At 41.3% G+C, this 25,447-nt stretch overlaps 2 protein-coding genes across 2 annotated transcripts in view; one reads left to right on the forward strand and one right to left on the reverse strand.

Annotated features, from left to right (window-relative positions):
• The window catches only part of znf385a (zinc finger protein 385A), a 69,652-nt gene extending 61,202 nt beyond the window's left edge, over window positions 1-8,450 (reverse strand). The window contains exon 1 of the mRNA XM_042492015.2: window positions 7,762-8,450. Coding sequence (XP_042347949.2) covers window positions 7,762-7,771 — 10 coding nt within the window. The 5' untranslated portion in view covers window positions 7,772-8,450. The remainder of the gene's footprint in view (window positions 1-7,761) is intronic.
• An 11,452-nt stretch (window positions 8,451-19,902) lies between these two features.
• birc5b (baculoviral IAP repeat containing 5b) lies at window positions 19,903-24,603 on the forward strand. Its single transcript, XM_042492294.2, has 4 exons — window positions 19,903-20,127; window positions 21,742-21,851; window positions 24,155-24,272; window positions 24,373-24,603. Exons 1-4 carry the CDS (start codon window positions 20,002-20,004, stop codon window positions 24,460-24,462), a joined length of 444 nt encoding a protein of 147 aa, XP_042348228.1. The 5' UTR covers window positions 19,903-20,001; the 3' UTR covers window positions 24,463-24,603.
• Window positions 24,604-25,447: the final 844 nt, after the last annotated feature.

Below are 25,447 nucleotides of genomic sequence, written 5' to 3' on the forward strand. Positions count from 1 at the left end.
TCTGGTCTACTGGCAAATGGAGAGCACTCTATCACCTATTTGTAATAGGCTTTTTTCTGTGTTTATAAACTTGCATACATGTGCTATTTTGGATTGAAAAGGGGTATATGTCAGATCCACCACTCGCTCCTCTCCAGCTCCACCCCCTCATCCAAACATGGTTATCCTGCGTCACTTCAAGTCCAAGATGGCAACAACCAAAATGCCAAACTTGAGGCTTCAAAGCAGGAGTCTTCAAACCAATTAGTAACATCACGGTGGCTATGTTCATTATTATTGAGAGTCAATGGTAATAACTGACCTTGAAGGAAACTGAGAGCCTAAAATACAACATGACAAACACGAGCAACAAGATACAAACAAACACAGCATCACAACAAACACAGTAACATATTGTAAATGGCTGACCTCAGATACCACATTACCCCTGTGTCCCTTACAGCCTTCTAATCCACACCTCTGGCACCTCACCCGCCTGATCCTCCCTTTCTCCTCCCCCCTCTCCCCCCAGGCAGGGGCAGGGAGCTGTGGTGCAGGTCCTGGCAGAGCCCTTTCTCTCTCTCTCTCTCTCTCTCTCTCTCTCTCTCTCTCTCTCTCTCTCTCTTTCTCTGAGGGGCAGGGCCGCTTGTTCAGAGAAGAAATTGTGTAGAGACAGGTGTGCATACCAGACGCCTGCACTAAGCCCTGCACCACGCGGATCCCATAACTACCTGCTATCGAGGCTTCTCCGGCTCTCATCCAATGCTGAACTAAACCTTTTCCAAAGAACCTTTCTGCTGGCTGTATAGTTACTGTGGCTGTCAATGGGCAAGACGCCACCGAGGGCAGGTCTGAGCTCAACGTACTGCCATCTTTTTATCACCAAGCTTTCCACATCACATCAGCCGCTATACACACACCATTAAAACACATTGGAACAGATTTAGTTGGCAGGGGGAAGGCGTTAGGGGTGGAGATTTAGGCTATTTTGAGCTGTTCATGTAACATTAAGGATTAAAAGCTAGCTCAAGGCTTCTTGGAAGCAAAAGCGAGTCGTACTCATTCAGTCTGTGTGTCTGGCTAACCCTGTGGTAGTAAGGTGAGAGCTGTTGGGATAGATGAGGTCACAGACTGAGGAGATGTCCTTATGTCAACACGTGAAGTTCATGCGGGGCTGTAGGGTGACATTCCCAACAGTGTGTCAGATATACTGCTCACATTTCCTCTTTGCATGAGTCAGAGATACAGGGAGACGGCAGCTCGATGCATTGCTGCATCTATTCCTCCCTGTAGGCCAGCTTTAACCAAAAGATCGTCACCCCACCCCAAATCCAGTCTTTCTCATCTCGCTGTTTGCTCATTTCCTCTCTGTCTTTATCCCTTCAGTGCACCCTTAAGTCTCCTCCTACACCACTCGCTCAATCCCGCTCTCCCATTCTTTGGTTGCTTCATCAACTTCCTCCTCCTCCTCCTCCTCCTCCCCTTTAGCTTTCTCCTCTCTAGCCATGCCCCGATGAATTGACCTTGCTGCATCTCAAGGAGAATTGATTTCTCTTTTGGTCTTTGTGTGAAACCCTATCTCAACAGCACTCAGAGGAATTTCCTCTTTCCCCCAGAGCTGGATGGAGCTAATTCTCTTTCATGAGGACACTTTTCACTCCATTTTATCTGTCTGCCTTTCTCCCCCACCCCTCTCTCTCTCTCTCTCTCTCGCCCCCCCCCCCCCCTTCTACCCCTCTTCTCTTCTGAGCACACAGAAATAGAGCAGGCATGATTAATGCAACATCTATTGACGCCAAACGTTAGCTTTGCTCAACCTTTTTATGCTTTGCTGCTGTTTGGGAAATTGTTATTCATGCGCCCTCCAATGCTGTTACTGAATTATCACATTAGTTGATCAATTAGACAGTTTGACTTTGTACATTTGATGAGCAGGAAAGAGAAAACACGAGCTTGACGCTGAGTCAACATGCACCGCTTATGTTTTCGGAAATCTGACAAAAAGCATTGTATAATGTGCTATTTCAAGCCCTGCAGCGGCAGATGCTTGCATTTAATAGGAAAAAAAAATTAAAGGCAACTGAAAAAAATTACAGGGTACTATACAGTAAAAAATTGTCAAGCATGGATGCTTTGAAGCCAGCTGACTTTTTTCATATCTCTACTGTGCACCTGCACATGTAGGACATGTGTAATTCTAAACCTGATTATGTCGGTATGCATCACTGGTCTCTGGTCTATATTTGAGTTGGTATTTAATATTTAAGTTCCAATGCTAGTAATAAATGTGTGAGTAAAAAATCTGCCTTTCAAGAAATGTCACTACACCTCCCTAACTGTCCAATTCTCGAAAAAGCCTTACTGTTATAGCAAAAAGAACAAAGGAAGGTTGTGCACACTTAGGTGCAACACAAGCATTTAATAATAAAACTAAAGCCAAGTCTGTAGACTTTCATCAGTGCAATGGTTTGACATAAGGAAATCCAACACCTGTGTGGGCAAAACAGTGCACCTGTGATTCACATGGGAAACACAGGAGGTCCTAAAGAACAATGTCACAATATAAAACGAAAGGCAATCAAGATGTCAGTAAGATATAATAAAAGTATAATTAGTATAAATAATTCTAAGACATCATGACAATAATTATTCAACATGATAAAGGCAACAGTGCCTCTTTATAAACACTAGAGAGCTGCAGTGTAAAGAATCATCTGTGCCTCTTTCCACTTTGTGATCAGAGTGACTGTTGAAGCATACAGAACATTTTCCAGGCTTCAACTCCCAGGTGTCTTGTAGCCCCAGGATTCCCAGTAAGTAGTCAGCCAGGCTGCCTTGGTGAATGCACTAATGTGACACCATAATCACGCACAGGTGCATTTTTGTGCTTCACAGAACAACAGCAGCAGGCTGTTGGTGGTGGCAGGTGCCAGCACTGGTGTGTGTCACGTAAACTGTACTTTTTAATTTGCGTGCATGTGAGTGCTGCATCATGTTTGTATTCAGTGTGTGTTTTGAATAAGAAAAGACCTCATCACACTAATTCACAGGATGAAACCACGCGTGCTCTTGTGCTGTTCTGGCCTTTACTTTTGGTGAATGGTCTCTGACAGAGGGCACTGCAGTGAGGCCAATGAAGCAGTGGGAGTCAGAGCAGAACAGACACCTCCACCTCCCTCTGCTCTGCAGTGTTACACACACTGATGGGCCACACACACACACACACACACACACACACACACACACACACACACACACACACACACACACACACAGATGCTCTCACAGACACAATGGGTTGCCTTCCCACCAGTCCAATAACAGGCCTATTCATTAAAGTCTCTTACAGACGGTATTGACAACCTGCTGACACACAGTCACTCCAGCATAAACAAATGGAGCAATAGAGGAGAGCAAAGGAGGGAGGGGAAGAAGGGAAGAGACCTGTTATAGAGGCTTTTTGACTGAGGAGTCCTCTCCGCAAACCAGGAGAGAGCAAGACTTAGAGAAAAGAGAAGCTGCCAGTTTTACTGATCCACAAAGACCTATGCAGAAACGCAACCAGACACGCACAAAATCAGTGTCAATGTTTCCACTCAAGACTGCCTAAACTGAGACCAAGTCATGACCAGATAAATGCGAGTCCTCCACTGCAGGACACACTTATGGTAAAATGTGGAGATTGCAAACCATAGGCACTCCTTAATTCGATCTAAAGCAGGCATGTCAAACTGGTCCACAGGGGGGCCGGTGTGGCTGCAGGTTTTTGTGCCAACCAACCAAGAGCACACAGTTTGACCAATCAACTGTCTGAAGACGGAGATCAGTTGATTAAATGGGTCAAGTCTGGTGTGCTGCTACTTGGTTGGAAACAAAACCTGCAGCCACACCGGCCCCCCTGTGGACCAGTTTGACATGCCTGATCTAAAGGATCCACAATATCTATAAAAACACCCATAAAAAATAGATTTTTCTTCATTCACCTCTTTTATCGCCATACTGTATATAAGTGTGTTTGTTCGTGTGCGCCATGAGAAATATCTTTATAAAATAATCAAAATGACTTGCAGAGGTGAATTTCATTTATGGGGATTTTCCTTTGTTTTCTACAAGCAAACAAATACAAGCACTAAGGAACTGGAATCAAAACAAAACCAAGACTGATCTTGAGTACTACAGCACTGCACAAAGTAGAGTCTCCCTTCAGATAAGTGTCGCATTAATTTTGCATCCTAGGTCACTCCTGAGATATGTGGCCTGTTCCAATTACGATTATGGGAATAGGTCTTCGTCAATGAGCTCCGTGCCACATAGAGGAGCTATTGAAAGGTGAACTGGGTCAAGTGCAGTGAACTATCTCATCACACAGCACTATGTCACAGTCATCCCTCCCACATGGCAGAAAAAATATTCCCACTGAAAAGAAACGGGATATTCTGCAAAACAACATGGTGACATTTGAAGCCAGTGGCCCTTTTTTGAGAGAAATATAAAGCCTGCACATTGAGTTTTTGCTAAACAGCCAATTTAGCTGTGTTTGCAGATTGATTAAGGGAGATTTAGCATTCACAGGTGCTAATAGATTAAGTTTATATCTCAGTATTGCCATAGCATTAATACAGGTAGTAGCCATGCATAGGTTTGTTTAGCATGTTTCACTGCAGAATTCTCAAGTTGCACAGTAGCGTTCCAGTTATATCTTGGATATGCAAAGAAGCCGAACAGAACAAACTGTGCCATGCATACCAAATATCTGTCTCATTAAGTAGTTATAATTACTGTGTCACTTTGACATAAACACAGAGAGCAGGGCAGTCATGGAGAAAATAGGGGGTGGGGGGGTGCTGATGTGCTTAAAGACGTATTCTCCGGCGTCCTTTCCGAGCTGACCTCTGGAGCCAGGTGAGTGTATGCAGGCTGTTAGAGGAAGGGGGCAGAGAGCTGGGTGAATGGAATGAGCAAAAGCTATGCAGACAGGTCAACTGAGAGACAGACGTTATGAAGACAGATGAGGCCAGAGTGGGCCCACAAACACAAAGACAAAGAGACAGATAGACTGCATGGCCCTGAGCTCAGGAGGTCAGCTCTGACTCAAACAGACAAGACAGATGAGACGACATGAACTGATCACATGACTGAGAAAAAAAAAACAAAAAAACTTTGAGATGAAGCTAACAAAGTAGAATGTCCCAGGAGTGCTTGTCAGACCGTCATCATGCAGCATTTTGGGTGACAGTGAGAGGACGTGATAGACACGTCTCATCTGAAAGCGGATTCCATACCAGGAGCTCCCTCAAGGCATCAGTGAGCTGAAAGCGTAGGGGGATTTTTTAGACAACATGGCGGCTGATCACAATGACACCACAGTCAGTCGAAAGGCTCGACGTCGAGGGGAGCCCGGCGATCATGTTCTCCATTAGCTTGCCATTGTTCTCTCGCTGCTTGGCTGCTCAGATAGCACGCACGCGTTTTAATACGCAATACACACAGCATCAGCAGCAGCCCCATACCCCTAACTTGGTGCAGAGCCCATGTCAGGCAGCGAGCTAAGCTGCCTGCCCACGGCTTTGTATAGAGCACACTGTACAGCACAACCGCACATCCATTGTCATTATCAGCATCAGGACTGTCATCGCTATCACAGCGGCCAAAGACCTCTGCCAGGGGCCCGGATTGAAGCTAGTTTTCATGGACTTGTGAATGCAACGTCAAGGACAGAGCTGCAGTGGGAAAGGTTGTTTTCTCAAGGTCATACAAAACAAAGGGCAGCAATAGACTTATAGCCATACAGACATAGCTGGTAATGTGGTGATGTGGTTTACATGGTCACACCGTACACATATCACACGCGTACGTTTTATCATCAATTTTTTTTAATGATATATATTGCCATTTGCCAGAGATATGTTATCACAACCTTGCAGATTTACATCAGGGAGCTGAATCAGGAAATTTGCTGATTGGAGGTCCAGATCAGCCAGCGTCAAAATTGTAAAGGTCATTACAATGACATTACCCTTTTCAGAGAAGGAAAGCCAGAAATGTCAAATCGCTCAGCAGCCACATCATCACGCAAATGGAGCAGAATGTTAGGCACTGAAAAAAGCTCAATGTTCAGACAGAAATAATGGGAGATACCTATCTGAGTGACAACTTAATGAGGAGAAGTCTAGGTCAGCTTTTTTGGCAGGTGTGAAGGGGGGAGATTTTATAGACCATTAGATGTGATGAAAAACACACAGATTTTGGTTTATCGGAGATACAGTACATTATCCCTGTTTAAATACCGTTCAGTCTGCTGTAAAAAAAATCAACCATAGATACAGTGAACTGATAGTGACAGCATTCCTGCAAAGGCAGAATTCATGGTGTTTTTTATTACTTCCTACTACTACAACTGCAGTGTTTAACAGTTAAAATAGACACACTGTAATAAAAGCTCAAGCCATTGCACTTATAAGCAAGCCTACCTACTGTTAGTTATCATGAGACAGCTGCGGTTGAGGGCACGTCCTGGCCAAATATCATTTATGGGAGCAGCTACCACCTGCACCCTGATCAAGACGGTGCTTGTCTAACTGTGAAATGAGGCTCAAGTCAGGTAATCGTTCCCTTTTGACCAGCGGCAGAAACTTGAAATGAGGCCAATGCAAAATCACAAACAAAAAAGGACCATGTAAAAGAAACAAAAGAAAAACTCGAGAAAGTTCATTCTTATCGACATGAACTTCACTGAGTCGCTTAGAGCCCTTAGCTCACGGGAATACATATCCTTCAAACGTGCACGCTTCAAAACCTGCACACTTCAGACTACATGACTCCCTATAATCATTAGAGATGTCTGCCTGAAAAACATGCCTGCCGGGAGAGAAGAGGAGCAGAGCTGCGCCTGAATCAGCCCAGGCATGCGTTAAAACAAAGTGGCCTCTCCGGCAGAGAACATAGCAACACACGCACACACACACACACACACACACACTCATTTAAACAAATGCACAGTCTCAGACACACACAAAAAGGAAGACTCTGGAACACTTTCACTGCGTTGCATTTTAAACACGTTTCTTTCTTATCAATGCTGGACTTACAGTGGCAAGCTCCAGTCCCCTGTATGAATGTACAAGCTAAGTATGTAGTGCACAGAGACCACACAGAATCCCCCCTGTCAGACATGGCCACTATGAGACCAGAATACTAAAGAAGAAAGTGCTGGCTGACTCAGAACAGAACAACCCTATAAAATAACTAAAAGCTACACTGTGCTGCAGAATTAAAACTCAATCTTTTATGTTCGTCCTAAAATAAATACCATTTGGGCGATGACCTGTTTACTCAGAAACTGTAGCAAATCCCCTAAAGAAATACATTTACACTTGAGGAATTCCGTCTTGATTATTTCTATAAATTCAGTTAGTTATCAGTATGTTGGTATGAAACCATCTTCACCTCTTCTGGCAGGACACGAGAATGGTAGAGCGGGGTCACGTGACCAAACAGCCCATAATGACACAGTCCAGATCCAAACACTTTGACCTTCCCTGTCATCACTCACACCTGCCATATTAATGGCACACTATTATCGTAATTACGAGCACTAACCATGATTTAAAGGTTCATCCCTGCACGCGCTCAGCATTGACAGATGTCTGTGTGGAATGGAAACCCAACACAGCGCACTTTTAATAAAGAGCTGCTGGTGGCCAGGTTTAAGTAGGGATTAGTGATCCAACAACATGACTGACCTCTCCAAAATCCCTGTGCACCAAAAAAGCGACAACTCACCCAAAATCATGATGTGTGTTGCCTTTGGTGTCCCTGGGTTGACAAGTGCTCCCTCACTGCCCCCCGTCTCGCCTGCTTTCGCCAAGGGACAATGGCTCCAAAATCTCTTTTCAGAGTTCCTCTCCACTCTCCAGCAAGAGGCAACTCAGAGAGGCAGTGCTAGATGTGAGGGTAGACTGCTGCTGCTGCTGCTGCTGCACATGCCGTCTCTTGCGCCTGCCCTCTCCAGGTAAAAAGCTGAGTGTGTGTATGAGAGAGAGAGAGCGCGCGCGAGAGTGTGTGTGTGTGTGTGTGTGTGTGTGTCTGTGTGTGTGGAGGAGGGGGTCCAGCGTTTCTGCAGTTGTGGCTCAGGTAAGCCTGAGGACAGTATGGAGGGGGTTAGCAGCAGAGGAGAGAGAGACAGAGAGAGACAGAGAGAGAGAGAGAGAGAAAAGGGGAGTCAGAGAGAGGAGGGGGAGCCTAAAGTGTGACAGCCAATCACAGGGGGAGGCTACAAAGCCAAGATCTTCTTCTCCACAGCAGCCAGGAGGAATTGCAGTGGTCTCCAACAGACAGCTGCCGAGCAATTTCTTAACTGTCATTTCAGTGGGAGCTTCAGAGAGAAGGTCTTCAGTGGACTGTAAAGTCAGCGCTTGCTTTGGTCTCTCCCAACTAAAAGACACACTCCCTTTCCCCACTCTGGCTTTCTCTCCCTCTCTCTGCTTCTTGTTTTTGGGGTTGGGTATAACCTAAAGGCACCTTACATGCCTCTGCTCTGATTGGTGGCAGCCTCGACCAATGGGAACAGCGGCAGACACTTGTCATCATGCAGAGTGGAAGTCATGAAGGAGAGACAGAGCTTGACTGAAAATGCCGTCTCCCCCATAACCACTGTTTCTCCCTTTTATTTCCCATAATCTTCTCACCCATCTCCCCCGTACAGAGAGCTTGATTGTCACATCTGTTCCTTGTGTTTACTGTTTAACCCCCTCCTATCTGTCCTTTGACTCCACGTGTGTGTGGACTTGTTAAAAGGGTTAACCTTTTTATCTTTGTGGCTCCGTCCTTTTCCCTTTTTCTCCCTCCATCTCTTAACCTGCCCAGGCAAGGTTACGCATTCTATCAACCTCTGTGTTTTCGTCAAAGGGATGGAATTTAGACCGGGAGAGATGAAATAGAAAGCGACAGAGCGGAGGAAGCAGAAGAAGGAGGGGCAGAGATTAAACTAAATACAAACTGACAGAGGGATGAAGAGACGGGGAGTGACAAGAAGGGACGACCGGGAGGATGGAACACAGAGACAAAGACAGAGTTGGACACAGGAGAAGGGCTGCAGTGAATTAAACTGTGGAGCAGAGCAATGCAGCCACTAACTGAAGAGGAGCTTCACAGCCAGCGTCTTATGGTCGACTTCCTCCACACCAAGAAACCACTCAAACAACGTCTGCTGTCACGTCCGAGCACTGCTCCCTCTCTCTGCCTCTCTAGTTGTGAAGATGATAGCCAGAGAGAGACTTTTGAAAATCACACAGCCACAATGTTACTGAGAAGCTCAGTGCTTAAGAGAAGGCTTAACAAAGCTGTCAAAAAATTAATCCCCTTGGGCGGGCATGCTTGCAAACACACAGACACAAACACGTGAGCCCGGGGCTACAGAAAATGCTGCCTGATGTTCATATTGCCTTCTCTTGTCCTGCTCTCTCTTTCCCTTTCTCTTTTCTATCTCTACCCCCCCACCCTTCTCACGCTCTCAGGCTGAGGCTGTGAGTCACAGGGTGTTGGAGTGAATACTAAGGAGGCTGGCTGACACCTCCAATACCTCTCTGCACAGCAGCTCCACTGCACACATTTAAGCCATTGTATGTAAACATTGGTAGACTCAGGGGCCACAAACACCCACTCAAATTCTTACAGACTGTAAGTTCGGGTAAAATCCACTGACTAAAAGCTGCTGGTGTTGGGAAACATATGGTGGCTCTTCACAAAGGTGCATAGAAATCCTCCCACTTTCACAACCGCCACCAAGATCTAACACCTGCAGCAGTAATAAAAATACGCAGTTGTACACAGAGAATAATGAACTCGCAGATGTGGAGCGAACACTTTATAGTGCAAAAGGACAAGCACACAGATTAGAAAAGGAATTTCAGCCTGTGGCTCCTTTGATGAAACACACTCATAGTGTCTGCAAGAAATGGACTGAGTGCTGAGAATATTTGTTTTTGAAAATGGGACACTAGGAGCTGGAACAATAGTTATCATCAATACAGCAATGCGTGCAAGTCCTTCCATGAGCATTTGTGTGTGTGTTTGTGTGTCAGTAAAAGAGCTGAGATAGGGTTTCCTCATTAGTTGTGTTGGTATCAATAATTCAGAGCCGGGCCTTGTTGGCGTTCAATGGGCCGAGTGCTAATGTGCTGTCGGGCCAACGGGGGCCCAGGGCCCAGCGCCACTTTAATGGATGTCATGATGAGAGGTTGAAATCGGAGCATGGAGATCCTGTATCATCCATAGGTAAGACGAAGGGAGGGAGGACAGGACAGAGGAGAGGGGTGAGGAGACAGGGGTGGGGTGAAGGCCAACGGGGAGGAGGACAGATGGCACTACTGGAAAGGTATGGGAGCAGAGGGGTGATGGAGAGAAACTGGAAGAAGAGAAAAGAGGGGAGGGAATTGTGCTATTAGGTCAGTCTGTTTGCTGCTGGCTACAGATCAATCATTCTGACGATGATGTTCTGACCTCTTTCACCTTTGGATGGGCGGGCATCATGGGACACGTCAAGTTGCCATTAGGAGTTTATCTTAAATGAATAATGAACTAACGTTATTTCATTTGTAATCCACTTGACTTACTAGAGGTACTTCACAAACAAAGTCCTCTTGAAAAGTGAAGGGAGAAATAGAGATTTCCTCAGAGAAGGAGAGGAACTGTTTACTTTAGCAGTAATTATAGGGGAAAATAGGATTTTCCTTTAAGTAACTGCACCTTTCATACCCTTAATTTATTATCATTCATATATATTTAACTTTGTTATTGATAAAAACAAATTTTTCACTTTTGCATGATCAGCTGACCTGCTGTGCTCTGACCAAAGAATTTTACAGAATATTACAGCAGCAATCGATAAGAATTAACTAAGTGGAAGTGTACCAATTTAATATTGTTTCTGTTTTCCATGTTAAAGTTCTTAAAGTTTGTTTTTTTTTTGAAGATTTTTTAAGTGTTTTTTTTTCTTTTTTAAGAGTTTTAAAAAACCTTTTAGGATTCTAGATCAGGAACAAGGACAGGCTTACTTATTTATTATTTATTATTTATTACTTATTTTCTTTAGATTGACACCCCATTGCTAATTAAACAAACAAAACTAAGAATTATTCTACTTTTCAGTAAGAATTACAAACACGTTCTTGTGAGACAAAGGAGACATAAAGTCAAAATAGATCCAGCGTGAGTGTGTGTTGTTTGCATGTCTACATGATGATATGATATGGTGGCACTGAGGCACCCTTATCATTTTGTACCTATAAGATTTGCCAAACATACAGGACTTTTTTACACTGCTGCTTGAGCATCACATTACCTGTCCGCCACATTTCCACCACACACACAGACTTGTTTCTGTTACTTGTGAGGACATTGTATTAACTCACACATCCTCGAGGGGCTTATCCCACCTTGACCTTCAGCACCATATGGCCTCACCCTAGCTTTGCCCTACATTTAAAGTGTGAGTCCACCCCAAAAATAAAAACACATACATGTAAATTAACCTTACCAAAGTAACTTTGGCATTTAATAAATGGTAAAATGAATGTGTGAAGCTTTTTGTGTACCTTTAGGTTGATTTATCTATGCATGGCTTTCTCTAAAAGAGACAATTTAACCCAAAATCAGAAATCATATTTATCCTCTTACCTGTAGTTTTATTTATCAGTCTAGATTGTTTTGCTGTGAGTTGCTGAGTTGTTGGAGATATTGGCCATATAGAGTAACACTCAGCTTGAGGTGCTCTAAGTTACTCAAGATAATCCACAGACCTTGTTGTGAGAAATTTCATGTAGGAACTATTTTCTTTCTACCAAACTACACCCGCTAACCATATTATCAAAGGGAAGCACACATTGTGACTCAATATTCTGGACACTACCACCGAGCTTGGATGGTGATCAGCAGTTAGTCTATGCTGCCCTCTACCGGCATGAGCTTGTCAACACAGGATCAATTCCCAGAAAACAGACACAAGGAATCTGTCTAAATATTCCAGTTTTAGCAACCCTGGTACTAGACAGCGGTCTGGAAAAGGAAAATGATGTCATGTAAACTGAGACATGTTCAAGTCATGTCAACACCACAATCTATGGTCAGCACATAGGGTTAAATAAGGGAACCAAACAGACATGAGGCACAGCTGGTACAGTATTGATGGCCTGTCAGACTGAAGCAGAAACACCTTACTCATGCAGAAAACTATCTGCACAACAGACTTGACAAAGCTGCTGAGGCTAGTATTCTTACTGGAACTGTTTTTATGGGTAGAATGGAGAATTAGGCAAAGTGCATAGAGTCTGAGTGCAGCAGGTCAAATGTGAACGGCTGCTGAGTATGAAGGACTAATCGGGACTTAGTCTGCTGATGTGCAGCAAGAGCCAGTGAGAGCTTTATCAAACCTGAGGGAGAGAGACATCAAACTCTCCATTCAAATAATGCTATGATCTGTCTTCCTCATTCTTTCCTGCAGGGGAAAAACACAGTAAATCTACACTCAGTGAAATCTGCCAGACAGACTGTAACTCACTTCCTCACAACAGCTCAAACGCAGTGTCAAAATGCAACTTCTGTTGATCATAAATTCTACTCATATTTCACGAGCCAAGTCCCGCAGGCAGTATGTGACTTTCCAGAAACGTTAGTTCACCCTTTTTTTCTGCTAGTGTTTGCTGGCATGGTGTCATGAAAGGGTTGCTGTTGATACAGAGTCTGCACCTAGGTCATATATCATGCTTTGGGTGTCTCCTGGCACTGTGGTGGTGAATTTAGAGACTGCTTATGAAGGTCAAAGGTGAGGGTGTGAGGCCAGCACTGAGCAGCAGCAAATTTTCACTTCTACTCATAATGTGGCAAAGCAGTAAACGCGACCAGAAAATGAATCACAGCCTTTTTGAGTGTAAAATATTAGAAAACCTTTAAGGAATTATCTCTCTGTATTCACCATATGAGCCTGTGCGCACTCTGTCTAATGGCCTCATTAAAGGAATACTTCAATCATTAAATTTCGGTATCAATTACTTACTCTGTGTTACCTTAAATTCTTGAAGAAAACTTGTTTTTTCTCGCACCGTGAATGAAGAATCCCAAACTAGACAAAGTCTTGATGAATTGAAGCAAGGACAACCGCATTTAACAACAGCAAAACTATATAAAACATTTGTTTAAAAACTTTTCACATCTCATGCAGTATAATCCAACTCTCACCTCACATGCATTTTCGCTAAAACTGTACTATTTGAAACACTTCCATATACCAGTAACTGGGCAAGCTTGTCATTGCACTACTCCACCAAGTGAACTCTTGAGTTATTTTAAGGAACATCATCACCATGTTTTTTTCCCTAGACCTTCCCTACGTTACTTTACTTTCCTAAACCTAAGTTACATAGTTTTACCTTAAGAACGAGCATTATTTGTGGTGCACTACTTCATTAGATATCATTTGAACCACTGTATGAGGACACATTCTTTGAATAGTAAGGTTTTAGCAAAACTGTATTTGGGGAGTATTGAGCATGCTACTAGATAAACGAGACATGGATTGTACTGCAGGATTATACTGCAGGAGTTGTGTGAGTATTCGTGAACAAATCTTTTGATATACGTAGTTCTACTTTTGTAAACATGGTCCCCTATGACTTCAGTTCAACAAGGCTTATCTCAGATTCTTGCACTGTGATGGTTTGGGAGAAAAACAATGTTTTCTTCAAGAATTTAAGTTAAGATGGGGTGTTTAAAAGATACACGGATGGTCATTTTGGCTGTTGAAGTATTCCTTTAATAGCATACAAAGCACATTACAAGCCAGCTCAGTATGAATGAGAGGACCTCTGCATTCCCCTTGAAGTGGCCTGAGCCTGCAAGTCTGACAGATGAGCATATCAGTTTGCAAGTGTGAGGGATAATCATCACACTAAATTTAGACTATTGATCAGGTGTGGACATGTGCAGGAAATGTGGCCAGCTGTACAGTATGTTTCCTGTGCATTCATTTTCCCCCCTTGGAAAGACTTTATTAAATCAAGATACAAATGTTTTCACTGTCAGAAATGGAGGGGATTTTTGTTACCTGGTGTACAAACTGATGGAATGTATGCATAAAAAATACAAATTTTCCCAAATTCTCTGGGGAATATGTGGCTGCTTGTTAGAAATGAAGACATTCCTTCACATGTCCCTGTTTGGTTTGCTGATGTTTGAGTGTTTCTCACTCTACTGAAATACTTTTAGATACTAATTGGTTCATTTAATTTACTCTGTTCCATGATTAGTTTATTGGTCAATCACAAGAATATTTGTCAGCAAGTATTTTCTTAATAAATTGTTTAGTGAAGTTGTTTTTCAAACAAAATGTCAAACCTTTAATGGTTTGGGGTTCTTAAATGTGAGAATTTGCTGCCTTTTCTTGGTCTTACATTATGGTTAAATGAATATCTTTGGGTTTTTTTTTTTTGGCCAAAAAAAGACATTCAAAGATGGCACCTTATGCTCTAGGATATCGTGATAACCATTAATCATTGCTTTCTGACATCAAACAATAATAGATATCATAGATATAATAATCGATGAATTTCTATTAAACAGAATCCTTTCAGAGCTACCTTGTATGTTTGATTTACTTTGTGCTTTAGCAACATGTTTGTTGACGAAAATGCCATATCAAGAGAGCTTTGTGAGAGAAAGTAAGAAGAGATACTGCAGGTTTTTGAGGATTCATGGCTGTATGTACACAGGTGGGTGTGCCCATCCTGTGACTCCACGCCTGCCTACAGAGATGGAGAATGTTGATGTTGACTGTCACACTCTCGCACATCCCTGACACTTTTACACAGGCACCAGAGGACAGGGCGTCTTTCTTTCCAACCACAGTCACATCACACATTTATGCCATAACTGCTTGCAGTTCATACTTGTTGAAACTGCACTACAGTCATTTCTGTTATGCTGTAACTAGACTAAATACTTTAGGCTGTCACATTCCTAGTTGCTATTATGTAGTGCTGTGTGTATCTTAGAAGACAGCAATTTGCAGTAATTATCTTTGTCATAGATCACAGTCTGTTCCTAAAGCTCAGACATTCCTCAGCTGAGAGTGATGTGGCAGATGAAAAAAAATATGCTCATGAAAGTGAAGAGTCAGCTACATACAAAAGTTAGTCTCCTTCACTCACTTATCAGACATTACACAACTAATTTACACTTTTTTTCAGACAAAAAACTACAAATTGTGCATACACTAACATGAACAAATCTTACACACGCACGCACACACGCACGCACGCACACACACACACACACACACACACACACACACAGACACACACACACACACACACTGCAGTAAGCAAGCCTGCACACATACACAGACTGACACAAGATAAGATCTGCTTCGCCCCAAATATGCAGTGTTCAGTCTGGGAGTGAGGGCAGCAGGAGACAGGTGGAGCTGTCAGGACAGTTGTCAACTCCACGGAAACATGTATGTGTATATATATATGTATATATATATATATATATATATATATATATATGTGTGTGTGTGTGTGTGTGTGTGTGTGTGTGTGTGTGTATAAAGATCTATTAGTTACAGAAAACACACATTTGACACACATCTGTCCAGTCAGTCATGAAACAACTGTACATTTTTGTGCTGCATCAAAGCAAAGGTGTAGCTCTCACGGGGGATGAAGGGGACACGCCCCCCTAAATATTTAAAACATATGCATTTATCCCCATCAATAAAAACATGAAAGCAGCACAGGGCTTTCATTTTGATGAAATTAAAGACATTTCCACCATGAATAGATGCAGAAAAGGCACAAACTGATGCATAAAAAATTGCCAGAAAGCAGGAAAATATGTGACTGATGCTCATAATTTCTTAGGGGAGGAATCCAGAGCCCCCCATTTCATGTGTGTCTCCCCCAATTGTAGAAAAAAAAATCTACGTCCTTTCATCAAAGTATATTTAAAGCACTAAAAACTCACTTAATAATCAACTTATCCTACATGAGAGCAAAAAAAAAAAACAAAAGATGTGCATCTTGCTCCCCACAGAGGCACAACTGTTTTTTTATTTGTAATGCAGACGTACAGCAGCAGTTAGATATTAACAGGCTCCTTTCTTACCTGTGCTCCACATTGATCACACCTCTAGTCCTCCTGCTGCTCTCAGTGACTGAGTACAAACTCCAACCCTAAACAGGCACAGTGAGAAACAACTATTTCCTCTGTGAAATCCTTCCCAGTGTGAAACTGGTCAGGTGGAAGAAAAATGCCCAGCAAGATCCTCAACTGTTCACATTAATTTGAAAAGATTCCAAGAGCTGCGTATGCAAACAATGCAGTCTCACGCCCACGCTGGCAATGCAAGGGACTTGTGGAAATAGAGACCACAAACATATTGCCTCTTTCACCTCCCCTCCACCTCTCTACATCCTATCTCCACCCTCCCTCTCTCCTTCTCTCTCTTTCTCGCCCCTGTGTGAAAACAAAACTAGAGTCCAGGAGCTAATCGTGGCCGACCTTAAAAAGTGAGGGCAGATGTATCAGAAGGAGAGAGGAAGGAGATGAAGGCGGGAGCAGGGCAGCTATGAGGAGAGGAAGAATCAAATGTCAATGAATGCACGAGGAGTAAAAGTGAGATAAAGTAAACAGAGAGAAGAGAAATATCAACCTGTGAAATGATGGTCAAAACTGTTGCAAAACTATCTCTCATAAAGGACCACCCATTAGGAGGGGGAATTCACAACACCTCTAAACCTTACTCTAACAAGTAATTCAGGGGACCTATAGAGTTCCCCAGGAACGGCATTTTTCTGTAGGCCAACCAGAAGCTAACACTCTGGTTTCCTCGTCAAAAAGCCTATGGGATTTTTCCATTAGATTTTGGATCATTGCAGAAAATAAGCTCTATGGTAAACAAACGTTTTTGATACTTTCGCAAATGAACACCACCTTCAGGATTTTTGAGGCCTAAATGCAATTGTCAGCAGTAAAAAGCTGTTGCTAGGCTAAAACGAACCACATTATGGTCCCGTTTGTACCACTATGAGGCTGTATAGGCTTGTTTTGGTGAGGTTTGGCATGATGACGTTCTGTAGTCTCATTTAGCCACTTGCAAGCAATCATCTTTTTAAGACACATAAAAGCTTAAGAGTTTGCGAGTGGGGTATTTACAGATATATTTAATGTCGGAGAACAAAACTTGAAAGTCTTTTCAGCTTGGGTCAACCTAAGACTTTTAGTACTCATTTATTTAAATGTGTGGTTGCAAAATAAACATTCTAATATACTGATTTAGATCATTTTAGATCATTTTCATTGCAAACATTATTTTGAAGAGTTACATTGGTGTAAATCACATTAAATTGATATTATGTGAAACTGAAACTCAAATTACTTTGTTAATTGCTTTAACACAAAATTCAAGTTGTAATAACTTAATGAAATACACTTGATGACTTTTTCTCCTCCTTGAGTCAAGGATTTCAAATCCCTTCCTCTGCCCACATAACATGCCAGGACAAACTCAGACAGTAAAGACTTTCCGGTGCTGGCTTTTTTTTTTTTTTTTTGGTCTTATATCTTGTTTGATTTGATTGAGGTGTGTATGGTAAATATTGGGGCAGAAATTGGGAATATTCATGTTTAAATTATTTTTTTTTGTAATAAAATTGGAAAAAAGGGGTAGGCTTTGATAAGTATTCACTTTCTCCTACTTCTTTTTGGATATGAAATACGTGCGTTGTTTACTGAATTCTGGCGTTGTGTTTCTTGCTCATATTTTATTTCATTCTCCCTTTTTATTTTGTATGTTAGAAATAAAGATCTAAACTAGCTATCGAACTAACTAACTAACTAACTATTGCTGACGCTCTCAACTACACAAACGTTTTCACTGGTGCAAAGTATTAGACAACCACTTACGGCACAAAAGGTGGGACTGAAAGAAGGCAAATTGATAAAATTTACACTTATCTTGCAGGAATGTTGGGACACACAGCTAAAAACAGTGAAAAAAATGTGAACATATGCATGTGAATAGCACAGACACGTTTAAATTCAGAGCTAGATGTTATTCTGAACTGTCTGCACAGTGAGCAGCCACCCACCATACAGGCCACTCACAGCTACAGTAACATGACATCAAGAGAACTGTCCATTTCACCTCAGGCCTACTGCTCAATAAGCCCTGACACTGCATCACCTCAAAGGGCTGCAGACTTTAGAGTGTGATATGGCATAAAAATCACACACTCTCAGCCTTATAAGCAGGCAAACTGCGTCTCAGCGCTCCCCTCAGGCACTCTGCTGGAAGATAAGGTTAGAAGGGGAAAAGGACAGCCGTTTACAGTTGTAAGCACATTTCAGCACCCAGGGGCCTGAGGGGTAATATTACAGGGACACACTGCACACCAGGACTGTCCCTGTCTCTCACAGAAATAAACAGGCTTGTAAAGTTCACACCACAAACCATGAATTGGACACTTTTGTGACTTTTATGTCTGTTTACTTTTGCCTGCCTTAAAAATGCTTGGCAAAAAAACTGGAATTCAAGCCTAAAAATCCAATGAGAATATCCTCAATAAGAATAAGAATAAGAATGCATGGTTATGTTCAGGGCTTTTCCCTCTCTACTTTGTCCCCACTTTTGTCATGTAATCAAATACAGTCACGTCTGTGACTCAGTGGAAACGTGATGTGGAATAGCTTTTAATATAAGATGTTTTTTTCGGACATTAGGAAGATGCAGAGTAGAAGCAATTAATAAGTAATAACAGACTTAAAAACAGCCTTTTCTGGTTAGCTCACTGCATAATGAGACAGGAGAAGAGAAAAATAGGAGTTTTCATCACCATAACAAACAGCATCCTTAATATTCTCTGACTTGCCAGAAGGGGGGAGTAAAGTTCCTCCACTTTTACCCAGTGTTACATGAGGGCTCCACATTTTATGTAACAGCTGTGCTTTTGGGGATCAAGTCAGGTGATTGATAAGATGAAATTTCATGCTTATGGATTAGCATTTCCTGAAGGTTTAAGGAATTCGGTACTATAAAGACTGTAACTTTGGACTAGTTTCTGAATTATTCTGACTCAGCCGCCTGGAGACTTATACAATCTTATGCTTAACTTTGGCTTTTAGGATTTATTCGAAACATAAGTCACATACTCATAATATGTGTCATATAATAGAGGGTGGATGGCGTTATTGAGATTGTGTTAAAAAAAGTGTTGATTATTAATTAGAACCTGATTAAAAATAGAAACTAGAGAAATAGATAGTTGTGTAATAGAAGTAATAAAATTCTGATGATATGGGATGGTGTGTGGATAGGATGAACCATTTTTTGTATAAAAGGTACAGCAAATCTATATCAATCAACATGCCACAGCTGCAATAAAAACTATACAATAAAAGGACATGCAGAGGTAAGAGGACATTAAATTAAATTTGTCATTAAATCGAAGAGTGGCCGCAGTGTTCTTTTAGGCAAATAAAGCTTTAAGTATGTCACAGAGACAGGGAACAGTAAAACTGGAATGAGTTGATATCCAAGAGGAAGAATTGTAGCAAGCATTGTTTGGGTTTTTTTTTTTTTTTTAAAATAAAATTTAATTAAAAAAAAAAAAAAAGGCCAAGTCAGACGTCATAGTGAGCTGAAACTGTCAAAAAGAGAAAATCAAAGAGGGCATTTTAAAATCATGTAGCATATAAATTACGAAAAAGCATGTTATAATATATATATTATATATATATCATATATTATATGTTAAATATATAATGTAAAGTCGCTTTATTTGACTTTTGTCGATGGAGTCCGTTGACCTTACGTACGTCGGAGCCCCGCCCACCTTCAACCTGCGCAGTTTAATGAGATAAAAATAGAAAACACCTGTGGAAGTTAGCACGCGCCGTCAGCACGGCACATAACACCGTTGACCACTACACGGTGTATTAAATTGCGTTGAACCCGTTGTTTCCGGAAACATGGCCAGCATTGACGTATTGACAACCAGGTTTTCATCCTATGACAAAATGTACAGTCATGATTTACGCGAGCAAAGCTTTGCAGACTGGCCGTTCAGAGAGGAATGTAGCTGCACACCTGAGAAGGTAAGAAGCCGCGGTGCTGCAGCGGAGAGCCTGTGAGGGGCTGACGCTTTGGAGCAGTGGTGGGATAATACAAAGCTGCCAGAAATAATCATCACTCATAGTTATTTTTTAAAGTGTTGTGGCACTTTGTATGCAAGGGGGGGGATTTGGAATAAAAGCACCTGCGGAGGAAGAAGTAGGCTTACTTTTACTTAAATAAAAGACGCAATACCACAGTGTAAAAAGAGCTGTAAATATACTGCATTCAAATCATGGCTACTTACTATCAGTAAAAATACATAAAAGCTTTAGCTTCAGAATATACTTAAAGCACCAAAAGTAAATACTACTTATTCTGCTCCTGGGTAGCTATCTACAATCGGCCTAAGCCATAATGAAGTAGTTTTAGAGATACTCAAAGGTAGGACAAAGCACAATGTTTATTCCAGTGTTTTAATTTTCTCCAAGGTCTTGATTCTTGTAGAAAAATATTTACAGCAAAAGGGGTTAAATTGACAGATATTGTGACACATTCCATAAATGAAAGCAGTCTAAGATAAAGCCAGGGCGAGTGGGAGATAAAGCACCTGAATTTATGTACTTTCATAATGTTTGTTGACTTTTCTTGATTACATGACATTTGTATTTATTATCCTTACTGATGAGATTCTTTATAAGCCCTTAGGGATTTCTTAATTTCACCTGCACAACTTTGTCCTTTTTTGATGTCGTATTTGTTTTGTTTTGTGTAAATAAATCTTAAACTTCAAAAAGCTCCGACTGATACCATATTTGTATTAACAGTAAGCATGGGGTTCTACGCGTGTGAAAAAACACAATGTGAATATCTTGGTGCATTGAGTGATTGCAGTACTGCAAACACATTAGTAGGCTACAAAAAGCAAATAGTTTTAAGTGTTTTCCACACTCATGGTATTATTACTTCTAATTAAGTGAAGATTTGAGTACTTATACCTGTACACGTGCATCAAAATTGTACATACATACAGTGCTTGAGTAAATGTATTTGGCTACATTCCAGCAGTGGAAGGTACTTATGAGTAAGAATGTAAGTAATGAGTAAGAGAGCAGGAGGTCAGACTGGGCTCACGTGTGATGTGTCGACAGCTCTTACTGTAAGCTCCTAAAAAAGCCCAAATTTAACCTACACAGTATGACTATGGCTGATTAATAATTATTTATATAGTGCAACCTTGTTTATAAGTTATGCAATTTTATACTACAGCCTTTTATCTGAGTCTGTGACAGCTTGTGATAAACGGTTAAGCAGGTGTCAGATTCAGTTTCATTGCATCAGGTGTCCAGTGCACAGAGACTTCTCTTTGCCCATGCTGGTCATGTCATGATGGATGAGCTGCTGACACCTCACTTGATGAGCAACACTATATGCCATGTTGCCAGCTCTTAACCCCCAAAGAACCAAAAGGAAATCATCTGCTGGTTTCATTCTCTCTGACACTTTTCTCACTGCAGCTATGGTCTTTTGTTCTTGCACTTGTCATGTTTGTCATTGAGCTATCCGCTCATAAAGGTACTTGATTTAGTTTCTCTGTTTTCACTTATAGACTAAAGAGATTAAGGCCTCTTTTTGTGTGTGGGTGTGTGTCTTTGCAGATGGCCAAAGCTGGGTTTGTCCACTGCCCGAGTGAGAATGAGCCTGATGTTGCGTGCTGTTTCTTCTGTCTGATTGAGCTTGAGGGCTGGGAGCCTGATGATGATCCCTGGTAAGTAAAGCCTGTCAGGCCCCTAATTTTTGCCTAACTTGCCTTCATGTGAGATTTAAATCACTGAGGAGCCTAAAATATCAAAGACAATTGCACTATTATCAAGTCAAAGATCCTCTGAATCAGACTTCAGTAAATACTCTATACTGTTCCTTTATACCACCATATATAACTCACTGTGTGGACGTTTGGGGAAATACATAAAAAAACAAACACAAATCCACTCTTCATTCTTCAAAAAAGAGCCATAGGAGTTGTAAACAAAACCACTTATAGAGAACCAACAAACCCACTCTCCCTACTCTCTCAAATTAAAAGCACTCACATTCAAAGATCTGGTTGATTTCAATGGTTGAAATCATGTACAGAGCTTAAAAAAAACAACAACAACAATGCCAAAACAAACCTAATAGTATCCAAAATTTGTTTCAGTGTAAGGAAGTTTACATGAGGAACTTGTATGTTGAAGAGACTAATGCTAAATATCATTGTATTACAGTCACAGTCAAAAGGGATTGATGTAGCATAGTACTGTAAATTTTTGTGTGTCAGTATCATACTGCCAGGTATCAGTTTTTGAATTTAAAGGAATAATTAATAATAAATACAAATGAAACTTGTGGTAGCCTTCTAGAACTTTTCAGTCCATTAGATACAATTTACTGCAATAAAAATGACTGGAATTAGATGAACAGCCTTAAAACTTTATTTCTTAGCTAAAACAGATATTTACAAAGTTTTTCTTTTGAGGACATAATTTTCAGTTAAAAAAAGGCAATAAATCACAGTATATTGGAGTATTGAGTTATCTCAATACTCAGAATATTGCAGCATGTTTAAAATCCTAAGAATATTGTATTGTGATTTGATTGTAGTGAAAATCATGGTGCCCGTAGTTATTCCCATCCCTAGTATTTTGCCAGTTGTGTAAGGGGCTGCAGTACAGCTTTGGATCTGAAATTATTTTTGTCTGTATCGCTGTTTTCCCTAAAACCATCACAAAACTAATTTGGATATTTAGTGCATCACCAAAGATGATGCAAAGGAAAGAAGGCCATCATTTAAAGTCCATTACATTCAATTACCAGTCACTAGTGACCTAAAACCGAGCAGGCACACACACACACACACACACACACACACACACACACACAAAAGCATGACAGGACACAGAGTGACATGTCATGATAGAAATGACATGACATGTAGCACCCGTGAGATGCATTTTTAAGTTTCATTTTCTTGTCTTTACATAATATTTTTTTTCTTAACCCCTTAAAATCAAGAAGGCCTTTCAAACCCCTGTGAAGCTTTGGTGACCCCTAGTGGGGGTTGGAGTGACATAGAACATCTTTCCCAATTCGCTGGCTACATTTGCACACTTTGCATTTGATACTCTGCTGCTATAGAGAACATGACATGATAATGAATTTGATACGAAAACAGCATATTCCATTTGGATAATCTGAATTAGGCCTTTTATTTAAACGAAGCATTTTCCAGTTAAGACGTGTGATATGCCAGTATTGGTCAGGTTTTAGGGGCATTCTTTGGGCATGTGTACAGCGCGTTCAGAATATGAATCTCAACTGGGGTTTAGACCACAGTTTGTGACACACAGCATTGTGCCTGTTTACTGCCACATTTATGCGTTGTTACAGAGGCACTTTCAACAACAGTTTCCAGGGCTTGGTAGAGGTGCATACCCAAAAGGAAAGTCCACATTCCTGGTTGGAAGGAGAAAAACACCTACTTTTAAACATTATGAAAGATAAAGATATCTACATGTTTTTGCTTATGGGCAAATATAGCAATGTGAAATATAGAGGTGTACAGAAAATGGTTGAAAGGAATGAAAGAAGGAGGCTATTTGCACAGTTGAACAAGGCCACCACCTGTGAAAACTGAAAATTCCAGTTTTGATCCAAAGATCCAGCCGTTCTACTTTTCCGTATTTTGATGTGGTGAACAACATGTGAGGGTACGTTAATTGGAGGCGGCATGTCAACAGGGATATTAGTGGAATATACGTTTTCTTTAGTCATGTAAACAGTTTAGTAGGAATATTGTCTTTTTCAGAATTAAATATTTAGTGCAACATTTTGTGCATGAAAACACAGTCACTGACTATAGTAGTCCAGACTTTATACCTGATGACATCACAAATTTGTGTTGCATGGTTTTTTTGATCCTACAGAGGAATGAATCCTGACCGAGATGGACCACAAAGCATTCCACTTTGTGTGCCGCTTCAGATGCTGTGCCTTCTGATTAATTTCTTCTATAATATTTTCTCTGCCCAGGTCTGAACACATAAAGCGCTCGCCTAACTGTGGATTCTTAACCATGAAGAAAGACTTCACGGAGCTGACTGTGGCTGAGTTCTATCATATGGAAAAGGAGAGACTTAAGATCTACCTGGTAAGTGTCTCTACCATCCATTTAGATTGTCTGCAATGAATGGAGGTTTTGCTTAAAACACTCATGCAGTGGTCAATCCATATTGTGCTTTATTTCCTAGAGAAAGGTTTGTCATAAGAAGATGGCATATTTGCGGGATGAAATAGACCACACGCTTGAGAGCCTTAAATCTCGCTTGGACTCTATATGAGTGAACTGCAGCTTCCTGTCTATCTGATATGATTTTATTGCCACGCTAATCTGAAGCATTTTGGTACGAGCATGGTAGTCTTGACCCCTTAATTTGACATAAGTGTAGTTTAAAATATCAATAAAGTTGTGAGGAATATTATGCTTTGTTTGTAGTATTGACTTTAACCACAAGATGGTGCTTTTGCACTAAAGCTGCAGTCTTGCCCACATCACGGACACACTTTCTGGAGTTCCCAATCTCACTCAAAACTCTCACAAAGGCAATCTGAAATGAAAGCGCACATTGAGCAGGATTACAATGTGGGCTATATTCCCTCTTTTCAAGCAAATACTTACCATTTTCCTGAACGTGCCACCATCTCTACCACCCCTTTTCAAAACTTGACCCTGGACAGATGGCCTGAAGCCCCTCCCTTTCAATACCAACTGTTGCCCCAGTAACATCTGTTACATATAGGGGGACAGTGTGCACTGAGAGGGCTCACAAGGACACTTGCCTAACCCTGTGAGCAGGACTGAGATTTAAGAAAACCCCTAAGGATGCTGCTGATAATAGAATTTGTGGAAAATGTGGTCATTCTGTAAACACTCGCAACACACACAGCTCTGTCACACTGTAATGCTTCTCTGCTCTTATTAAGCATGTTGAGTAAAAAGTCTTATCATTTATATTGCCAAAGTTGGTGTAAGGTCTTGAGATTTTCATGTATTTCGTGTAGCATAAAGATAGGATGTTGGGCTGTGAGACTCTCCCTATGTCTGATGGGAGGTTCGGGAGGATGGAGTGCAGGATTAAAAGATGCTATCCCTTCTCCAACCTACCACTGTTCTGGATTAATGTCTAATGTAACACTCTGGCCACTGAGCCCAGATCAGCTGCTTAATTCTCCTTTATCCGCTCGCTGCAGAGCAAATTGAAGAGAGGCTATTTTTAGCCAAAAAAAAAATCAAAAACCCATAGGTGATGTAACATTTCTAATGAA

The sequence above is a fragment of the Plectropomus leopardus genome, chromosome 9, assembly GCF_026936395.1.
Source record: "Plectropomus leopardus strain MGB_pleo_1.0 chromosome 9, ASM2693639v1, whole genome shotgun sequence".
NCBI classification, from domain to species: Eukaryota; Metazoa; Chordata; class Actinopteri; order Perciformes; family Serranidae; genus Plectropomus; species Plectropomus leopardus.

Excerpts from the sequence above, each read along its gene's own strand:
- birc5b (XM_042492294.2), top strand. The coding sequence starts at position 20,002 with ATGGCCAGCATTGACGTATTGACAACCAGGTTTTCATCCTATGACAAA. Across the intron at positions 20,128-21,741 it reads GTAGCTGCACACCTGAGAAG|ATGGCCAAAGCTGGGTTTGT; the intron begins GTAAGAAGCCGC and ends GTGTCTTTGCAG. Across the intron at positions 24,273-24,372 it reads AGAGACTTAAGATCTACCTG|AGAAAGGTTTGTCATAAGAA; the intron begins GTAAGTGTCTCT and ends TTTATTTCCTAG.